This window comes from Mesoplodon densirostris, chromosome 16 (genome assembly GCF_025265405.1).
Source record: "Mesoplodon densirostris isolate mMesDen1 chromosome 16, mMesDen1 primary haplotype, whole genome shotgun sequence".
NCBI lineage: Eukaryota > Metazoa > Chordata > Mammalia > Artiodactyla > Ziphiidae > Mesoplodon > Mesoplodon densirostris.
Window position 1 is genome coordinate 50652359 of NC_082676.1, and position 10376 is coordinate 50662734.

Here is a 10376-nt window from a genome sequence, read left to right on the forward strand (position 1 = left end):
TCTCTGTCATCCATTTAATCCTTTCTATATTCAAAAATATCAAAAAGATAATTGAAGAGAAATGTCATTTTCTTATTCCCAGGTCTCCTTGAGTTTCTCATTAGTGGTTTATGTGGACAGGTATAGAGTATTTCTCAGAGTAGAATTTGGGCCTCTTAGATGGACACCTCCAAAATCCTAGAAACCCAGTAGTCTGGTACTGGGTAGAGAGTGGGTAATGCCTGAAATGTTTCCAGTGGGCCACAGCATCACCCCTCTGCTGCAGACTCACCCAGTTGACCCAACACTCCATCAGAGGCTGGTGTCGACCAACTGCCCAGGCTGTTGTAGCACCTGCTTCCTTCTGTTTATGGCATTAAGGACTTTCTTCCTGGGACCCAGCTGCATCTGTATGCTCTGAAGGTCCTCATCAGAGCAAAGCAGCAGAGCTTCCAGATCAATCTGCTCTCTCATGAAAATAGGAAGGAATTCTTCCAGGTAGTGGGACTGCAAGAACACTTCCAGGGGAGTAGCATCAACCACATCTTCCTCCCATTCCACTTCCTCCTCATCCCAAGGCAGATCATCTTCATGGTGGTTTTCCGCTCCCTCTTCATCAGCCTCAGGTCCTCCTTGTCTCTGAAGCAATTCACTGGGCATTTTAAACCCTAACTCCCTCTTGCTGTCTGAGATGTCTTCAGGGCTCAATATTCTGTTCCTTCTAAAAACAACATTTCCGAGACCTGGACGGTTGAGAATGGATTCGTGTTGCGCACAGCTGTCCGCCTTTACTGAGAACTGGAGCTTCTCTTTGAAGTCCCCTGAGAAGGGGTCCTCCTCCTCCTCTCTGAACACTTCCATCACATTCTTCTGCCCACTTGTTCTCTCCTTCCCTAACGGCTCTGCTGTATCTTTGTTCTTCTTGAACCTTATTTTAAAGGTGTCTTTAATGCCCTTAGACAGTGACCCAAATGTGTTGGAAGCAGAAACATTTGAAAGGGATGACCTGGAGAAAGTGCCCTTGGAAGAAGAAAGAGTCCCAGATTCCTCCTTGTTGTAGGTGCGGGCCATCTTATTTTGGTGCTTCTCCTGGAGCCTCTCACACTCTTTGATCTGCCTCCTGGCATTCTTCTGAGCCTGCTCCTTCAGCCTAGTGACCTTCTTGGGGTTCATGATGTTCTGGGCAGTGGCAGCCTTATCCAAGAGACCAACACATTCATTCTGCTCTCTGCTGGCAGCAGCATCCAGTGGAGACCGTAAATCATTGTCCAGGGCAAAGATGTTGGCACCAAAGTTGATCAGAAATGAGACACAGTGGGCATGACCATTGGAGGCTGCATAATGTAAAGGAGTATTTCCCCAGATGTCACATCTATCAGGATCCCCTCTAGAAGAGAAAATATAAAAAATACATGCTAATTTTTTTCTCTGAACATGAGGTCTAAAAAATAAAAACTAAAAGAACAAAATGCATGTTAATCCTGCCTTGACACTGTTACAAGATAACTTCTGAAGGTCCACATATGTCACATCCAGACATCACATGGCCAGAAACAGAAAGAGCCCATATCTACCCTGTATCTCCTCGTTAGAAGCAAGAAAAACTTTCTAAGAAACTCCCAACATGAGCAACTTTCTTGTCTCATTGGCCAGAATTGGGCCACGTGCCTAAGGGCAAGGAAATAGAGCTACCTTGTTTATCTTAAATCAATTAGATTTTTCCCCTGTATAGGATTACCCTGTGGTGTGCTGGTAAATGTTAACAACCAGCTCACCCAGGAAAAAAATCAAGCTCTGATTTATATAGCATGCGCCAATTTCTGTGGTGTAAACACACCACCATAGCACATTGCAAGCTCCTAATGTGACATTACTGGACACAGAATTTGGAAGAGGTGCACAGTCAATTGAGTATAAATTATTCCCACCACATAGATATTTAATAGATGTGCGTAATCTTAAGAGCAAAGATAACAGTAAAATGTGGTAAAATAATTAGAAAGTAGTAAGTTTTGAGTATTACCTTTTTAATATAGTTTATTAAATTTTAAGTTTATATAATTTTATTTTTAATAATGGATTATCTGATTCAAACTTCCTAAAATTTAGCAGTCATCTCTCCTGAGCTGGTAAGAGCTGGTTCTGAAACTATACCTTGTACCTTAAAGGATCTTGGTCCCTAAGGTAGAAACAAGACAGAAGCAAAAATCATAACATGGAGAACATCAAGCTTGTTTCGCAGAGTATCAGGGAAACCACAGATATGCAAACAACTTGCTGACAGCCCCTCCAGTTGAGCATGAGCATCACACAGGCGCATTGAGGGACTAGAATGACTGATAGCACACTTTGAATGTCGCAGGCTGAAAATCCACTGCATGTTACGTACTGGACTCCTCCACCTCTGAAATTGTACATGCAACCCATGAAGAGGCATGAAGGACTGTCTGGCCTGTGCAGGGAACCCTTGAACTCCCGAAACTTACATTGAAACTTACACTTACTTTCCATCAATCATTTCTGAGCATCCTTCCCCTCTTGTTCCCTACTTCCAAGATATATACTCCATTCAAATGCCAGTCGAGGAGCCAGATCTAAAGCAGTGCCTCTTGTCTCCTTGTTTTCCACCCCGCAATAAAGCCTTTTCTCTCTGCAAAAGACCATTGCCTTGGTCTTTCCATTGCACAGTGGGCAACGAGCCCACATGCTCAGTTCCAGTTCCAATACACCACTGCTACCCTCCTCTGAGTCATAGGTAGGGAAATGAAAACTGAACAAAACTGGTTCCCCATCAGCAAGAAAGAAGAGAAGAATGGATACTGGGCAGAAAGCAAACAGTGTCTAATACAACTAATATTTGTACAAAGAGTCTATTGATTCCTCAGTTTATTTCCACATAATTATGAGTAGTTCTGCAATGGTTTAAGGTAGAATTGGGGGCATTATTAGATAGCATTATGGCCAGGGACCCCATGCCTGACATAGAATCAGGTACATGGTAGATAAAAAAGATTTGAGGAATGAATATCTACTGGAATCCTGCCCCAGGCTCTAACCCCCATCCCTTGCCCTTCTCCTGTGAGGCCTTGAGTTACAAACAGGCACAAATGAAAAGTAAAGTAATAACTTATTGTTAACTATGGCTCTGACCCCAAGCCACTGTTGAGAACTCTGATAATACAGGTACTAAAGGGCATCTTCCTTCGCCCTAGTCTAGATTCCAAAATCAGGATCTCAGTAAACTTTGGCCAGGCTGGCCCCATGGGATGGCAGGAGAGAGAGCCTGAGAAGGCCTCTTAACATTCCTGGTAAGTAGCAGGTGGAAACAGGAGAGAAGGTCCATGCCCTTGCAACTGGCATGTTAATGCCCTGTGGCCCTTCCATTCCTTGCCACTTAAAGTTTGGTCCCTGGACCAGCAGCAGCAGCAGCAGTAACATCACCTGCAAGTTGTTAGAACTGCAGAATCTTGGACCGCATCCCACACTTCCTGAATCAGAAACTGAAGTTTAACAAGATCCCCAGGTTAGGCTCACTGCAGGTTGAGAGCTATACTAGTTAAGGTGACCCAACCAGTGTCCTGTAATTTGGTGAATCAGATTTGTAATTCCTCCATGGGAATCCTTGGCTTCTTCATGCTTTTTGGTTACAAAGCACTTACACATTCTCTGCCCGCCCCCCACCAACAAGCACAATCTTTCTCTTAGAGAAGGAAGAAAAGAATAATCATCAGAGGGGTAAAATAAGACTCCAAGCACGTAATTGATTTTCCCACCAGTACACGGGCAATACACTTTGGATCAGGCCTGCCTCCAAGTCTACTGGTCTCCAACACAATATGGTCTTATGTTAGCTCACCTCAGCTTTTCCCTTTTACCCGCTGTGAGGCCTCAAGTTCAACTTTTCTAGGACTCAGTGTCCTCATCTATAAATTTAGGATAATATTACCTACTCATAGAACTATTACGTGAATCAGTCAACATACATATAGCATTAGAAACGTGCTTGGTACATAATGAATACTCAATAAACTTTACCTGTTACCATTTCCCTTGTGTCTAAACTCAAAATCCTTAATTTCATATATTTATTTTTTTCTCACACCCATCTAGTAAATTCCTGCAGCACTGCGATGACTCTTGTGGCTTTTTAACACTTATAGTCTTTATTTGTCAAATATGCCCTGCCCCCCAACTAGATAATATGTCTCAGAGGGCAAAACCTGTGTCTTTTGTCCTTTATATCATCCATATCTCATAGCAGATGTCTCAAACTCAACCTAAAGAAGCCAAGAATGTAATGTAAGTAACTTAATGGGGCCAGGTTTGTTCTTTCAACAAAGTCATAATTAAGTGCAAGTTCCATCTAAAAGAATAGACATTGATCAGCTGTGGCTGATTGCTACCTTGAATAAAAGCAGACACAATATTGCCAGAGTTTCCATTTTCCAAACAAAGCCAGAAATCCAGAATTTCATGTGAAGCTTTTTGATTTTTAAATGTTGGCTCAAATTTAAGAGAAAAATACAGTGAAGTCCAAATAAAACATATTTGTGGGCTAGATCCAGCCATAAGCTGGCAGTTGGCAACTTCCTTCTGAGCAGAGAGAACAGTGTAAGCAGATGCACATATAGGTGATGTTACATATTTGTGGCACCAGGAGTATACTTCAGTGTGACCAGAGATAAGGGAAGGGAAATAAGTTCAAAGAGGAAGGAAAGAAAATAAAATTGAATCTAAGGAAAGCAAATATATTAAATAACACAGTTCTGTTGCACAGTCTTTTTCCTGATTTACTTGTCTTGGATCAAAGGAAACCTCTTTCAACCTTAAAATAGTTGTATATCTTAGGGGAGCACAGTACCTCACCCCCAAAGATGGAGTTTCACTTCTTATTTATTTTAACCAAACACCACACTCAAAAGACATAAAAGAGGGATTGTAAAACATCTAAGACATTACTGTAAACATAAACATATGGATTAAATTTGCCTGAAATTCGATTGGGTAAGTTAAAAGAGAAATTACTGAGAGGAATGAACTGTGGTAAGGATGTTAGAGGTATTAAAATGTTTGGGTTAAATCTACATGCTTCAGGTCATAAAATAGTGGAATTTTCCCATCCTGAGGGATCTTAAATGATCCTTCAAGATAGGAAGAACATGAAGAAAATCTGAGGTGACCCCAAAGACTGTTCTTAAGAAACACAAAATTCCAAATTTAAAGATGAGACTGTCAGTAAGCTGATTCATGAGTTTCCCTGGTACATTTAAGCTATTTCCACTTGAAATAAATTCCATTTACAGACAACTTTCCAAACTGATGTACAACTTAAATCAAAATGTTTACTATTGACAAGTTGGGGGTCCTTCTAAAATCAGTCTTTGTCTTTCAATCCCTGATATCCTTCACATTTCTTGATAGAACCATTACACATACCTGTCCAGATAATCACAAACTCATTTGATGATCTGAGTCCAATACTGATGTTATTCAATATATTGTTTCTTTCAGCTAAATTCATAAAATTTTGATTTGACTTTTTTCCTATCCTTTTTTTCCCAAAAGATAAACTCAATGAAAAGATTTTAAGTAATCATATTTTGCCCTTGCTTTTTTGTAGATTAGTACATTTGGGCAGTAATTTTTAGAGCTGGATTGCTATTATTGTCACAAAATAGGCAATTTGCTTATATTAAATTACTCTGAGAATCTGTTCCATTTCAGTTTCTCCTTTTGAAGTTGATTTGATTTTTTTGGAGTTGTTCTCAGAAAAAAAATCACTCTTTCAAGAAATGTTTTTCTACATAGGAAGGAATATTTAGACTCACTAGTAATCAAATAAATGCAAGTGAAAACAATGCACCACCATCTATTTGCCTATCAGATAGGCAACAAATAAAAAGAATAATACTACTCAGTTTTGGCAGGAGTGAGAGGAAATGAACAATGCTGGAGGAAGCATAAAGTGATTCAAATTTCCTGGCACAATATGTGCCAAAAGCCTGTAAAACATAGCACCCATTTGAATCAATAATTCTGCCTTAAGGAATTTATCCTGAGGAAATATCAGACCCTTGTGCAAAGAAGGATGATCCAGGATGTTCATTCCAAATTATACAAAAACTGGATTCAAAGTAAATGTCATGAACAAGCAATTGATTAAATAAATTGTGATGAAACCATAAAACAGAATACCATGTAGCCATTAAAAATAATGGCGTGCATCTCTACTTTTAAGTGCAAATGGTCCATGAGGTATTATTAAATAATTAGAAGAAGATTCCAGAACAGTTTGTATAGTGTGATTGCCTTTTTAAGGGCTGAACATACGTACATTTAAGTGCATGTTCTCAAAGGGAAATGTCTGAAGGGATATACACCCAAATGTTAATGACTGAGAGAATTCATGTGAGTTTTACTTTATTAAGTATATTTTCCAATATGACATGAAATGTTACAAAAAGTTTGTATTCCTTTGAGAATCAGAAAGGAAGAAAACATTCCACTTTAGAAAATGAAAAAAAAAACTAAAAAAGAAAAATTCATGCACATTTTAAAGGCAAAATGAAATTTTGTGTTATTGAGGCCATCTTCCCAGTGTAGGATAATACATGTAATTGTTGCTTTCCATTTTTAAAATTAAAAAAGAAAGAAAAATAGGTTTTAACAAAGCCAGAGTTTGGATATTAATGGTTGCCACATGATCCACGGTTCAATCAGGTAGCGGCAGGAAAACACTAAAATCATCAGACTGCGATAGACCTCAATAATTGATTCAATTTTTGATTGGTTTCTCTTTTTAGCCCCCTTAAATTTAATGGGCAATTTGTTTTCACAAAAGCGCCTAAAGATTGGCTATGGTGAAAATGGGAGGTGACCTATGAAAACCCTTACAAGACATTTTTATAAGACTACACCAGGCCAACTTAACAGATCTTAAATACTTCTGGAGAGAAGGAAACAAAATCTGGGATGTACTAGAATTGATCCAGAAGATAAGAGTTGAGAAGGAAGGACTAGAAAAATCAAGGTTAGAATGTTGATGCCCATAATCAGTTTTTAATAAATATAAATCAATAGACTGGATTTTGACATTACATTGAGAGAAATTACCATGCCAAATAAATAGGTAAAGGGTGGACTATATAACAAAATGTTTAGGGACAAACGACTAACCACTTGGAGAAAGCATAGTCAGATCATAACCCCAAATCTTAAATCAAAGAAGTGATATATGAATTATTTAAAATAAAAACTAAAACTAAAAAAAGTACTAAAGAAAATATCTGTCAATATTTAGACAGGACCTCAAAGTTGGAATTATATAGTAAATTGACAGACTTACATATATAAAATATATACTTAAATATATTTATATTTTCATTTATAGTAAATATCACTGTCAAAAATATGAATTATGCATTGTGAAAATATTTGGAAATATAATGACAAAAGACTGATATTCTAACTTTAAAATCATTTTTTAATAAATCAATGAGAAATGTTAAAGACCCCAATATATAAGTGGGACAGGGTTATAAATACATAGCTCACAAAAGTGGAACTATTATGGCCACTAAATATAAAAAAATGTTCAACCTCACCAGTAACCAAAGAAAAGAACATTAAAGGCACATTGATATATCATTCTGGACCTATAATAACGACAAAAATGGGTGCTCACTTTCTGAAGGGCAATTTGTCAGTAGACACCAAAAAAGTCTTTAAATTGTGTACATGCCAATTGATCCAGAAATTTCACTTTGTAGAATTTTTTTTCTGCCTTTTTTTTCGCCAACACTTTGTAGAATTTGTTCTCAAGAAAATGTGAGCAAAGATTTACGTACAAGGATAATTATCACAGTACTGTTTAAACTATGAGAAACAAGTTATTTGTCTGAAAGAGAGACTGACTTAGAAATGTATTTATATATTTATTAACTAGAATACTAAGCAGTCCCTGAAAACTAAATTGTAAAAGAATATACACTGACATGGAAAAAAATGTTCATGATGTATTGAGGAGTAAAAAAAAAAACTGCATACCACAAAAAAATGTCTACTATACTATTTCATGTGTGTGCACAAATATACATGCATATTTATTTATACATAATATATATACATATATGCATATATTTATATACACTATATATATACTTATACACACTATATATATGGCATTACAGGACATTTTATTCTTTATAATTTGTGTGCATATATATGGTTTAATTTTCTGGGCTTAGCTTATGTTACTTTTGTGATAAATGAAGACCAGTAGAATAATTTGTATAAGAAAATGTTTCAGGCGTACAAAGGGGAGAGAGAGAGAGAGAAAGAGAATGTCTAGGCATTCTCATTTAAATTGGACCTCAAAAGTGCAAGGGCTTTCACTGGTTGTGAAGTAACTGACATCTGCACTTGCAGAGGTGGTATACTTTGAGTAGGTGGAGAAAGTTTGGGAGAAGAGGAGAGATGATGCAGTGTTACATCTGGAGAAGGCTGACTAAAGGGGTTGGGGTACAGGGCAGTGTCTGGGAAACGGAAGTTAAACAAAAGGAATGGAGTACATCAACTCTACTTACTTCCTCATTCAGTTTTCAACTCAGGAACTCTCTCCAGCTTTGGTTCCTATAACTTCCTAAAGTGCCCCTCACTTCAATAAAGGGTGCCAACATCCACAAGCTGTCAAAGCCAGGATCTGGGGCCTTGATCCTCCTCTTCCTTCCACCCCCCCAGCATCCAGTCAATCATAACCAATTCTACATCACACTTGCCAGTCAAATCCATCCACATCTCTCTATTCCCACTGCCACTATCCTAGTCCAGTTTATTCCTCATCTCAACTGTTAAACCAGCCCCAGAACATTTTCTCTGACCACTGTACAACTGCCTGAGCAAATTTTGTAAACAAAAACCTACATGTATAAATATGTATAAATAAATATGTGTTGGATCGAAATAAATTCACTTGTCTCCTTTACTCACATTTTCTTTTTTTCTTTCTTTAGCCTTTTTGGGTTATAGTTGTCAACACTGCCTAGCCCCTCCAGTAACAAGCAGAAGACAAGAGCTAGCTAATTTCTGCTTCAGAATTTGCAGCGAGAGTATGTGTACGTGTATGTATCTAACAGCCAGAGAGGTAATGAAGTTAAGACAGGCTGAAGGTCCCTTTTATAGCCTATAAAGCCAGAAATTTCACCTAAGAATCATGAGCTTGCACTAGGATTGAATATTTTTTTAAAAGGCTGTGAGATTTTAATGGCATAGATGAAAAAATAAAAACACATAATTTGTTCCAGTCAAGGTTGACATCTTAAAACCAAGTAGATCAGTGATCTCTTTTTAAAAAGTCAAGAATTTGCACGTCATGGAAAAGATTTTTAAAGACACAGAATTAAAATATCTTCCCCCAAGGCAAATAATAGTGCCTTACAGTTCAGGATCTGTGTGGCTCATAAAGGATCAGCCAACACATGGTGCCAGTTCTCAGAGTGAAAAGAGAGCATCTCTGGAGAATTTTCTCCTTTTCTCTAAAAAGACAATTTTTTACACAGACTAGAAAGAAAGCAAAGTATTTTCACTTTTTCCCTGCCTCTTGCTGCTGTCTTCAAAATTCTACCATAAACAGTTTCCAATCAAAACCATCAGGTTGATATTACCCTCTGCTGCAGATTATTTCTAGGGCTTCCAAGTTCCCATGGTAGGCTGCCAGGAGTGTGGGAGTCATGCCATCTTCATCAGAAAGATTCAAATCTCTCTTGGTAGCCTCTTTCAGAAGTTCCAGGTAGCTATCACTAGCAGCTTGGTGGTAGCGAGTGGACATTTTTTCTGCTCACCAAAGCTTTGCTAAATATCACTCTCCAGGCAGAGCAGGATGTCAGTGAAGCAGACTTCCTACGAAGCTTGTTAATCAGTGACAAGGAAGAGTGTTAGCCCAGGGCAAAGCTCATTCCAACCTTCCTCCATGGAAGGCAGCCAGAAAGGTTCACAGCACTGAACTTAGACCTTTTCTTTCTGGAATGGCCATGACATTGAATACCGAGGACTGCTGTGTTCATCTTGAACGTTTTGAGGCACTGTTTTTTTTATGTCCTTTAACAAGTCCTGAATGTAATATTGGTCATCTAGGCACAGAATGTAGAAAATAATTTCAAAACAACTCAGAACTAGTCTAGTTCCCTGGAGGGGTCTATTTTTTAAAGTGCTGTATTGAGGTATAATTCACAAATTATGAAATTCACCCATTTTAAGTGTACAATTCAATGATCATTACTAAATTTAGAGTTCTGTAAGTATCACCATGAAACCAAGCAGGACACTGTGGGGCCTTCCCAGGGACAGACCCCCTCCTCACCTAGTCCCCCACCTCTTGTTTATAGAAAAGCTGTAGCCTC

At 38.1% G+C, this 10376-nt stretch overlaps 1 protein-coding gene across 1 annotated transcript; it reads right to left on the bottom strand.

Annotated features, from left to right (window-relative positions):
* Window positions 1-90: 90 nt before the first annotated feature.
* Window positions 91-9805, bottom strand: ANKS4B (ankyrin repeat and sterile alpha motif domain containing 4B). Its single transcript, XM_060078257.1, has 2 exons — window positions 9642-9805; window positions 91-1366 (listed from the first exon to the last, which is right to left on the bottom strand). Exons 1-2 carry the CDS (start codon window positions 9803-9805, stop codon window positions 292-294), a joined length of 1239 nt encoding a protein of 412 aa, XP_059934240.1. The 3' UTR covers window positions 91-291.
* Between the last annotated feature and the right edge of the window lie 571 nt (window positions 9806-10376).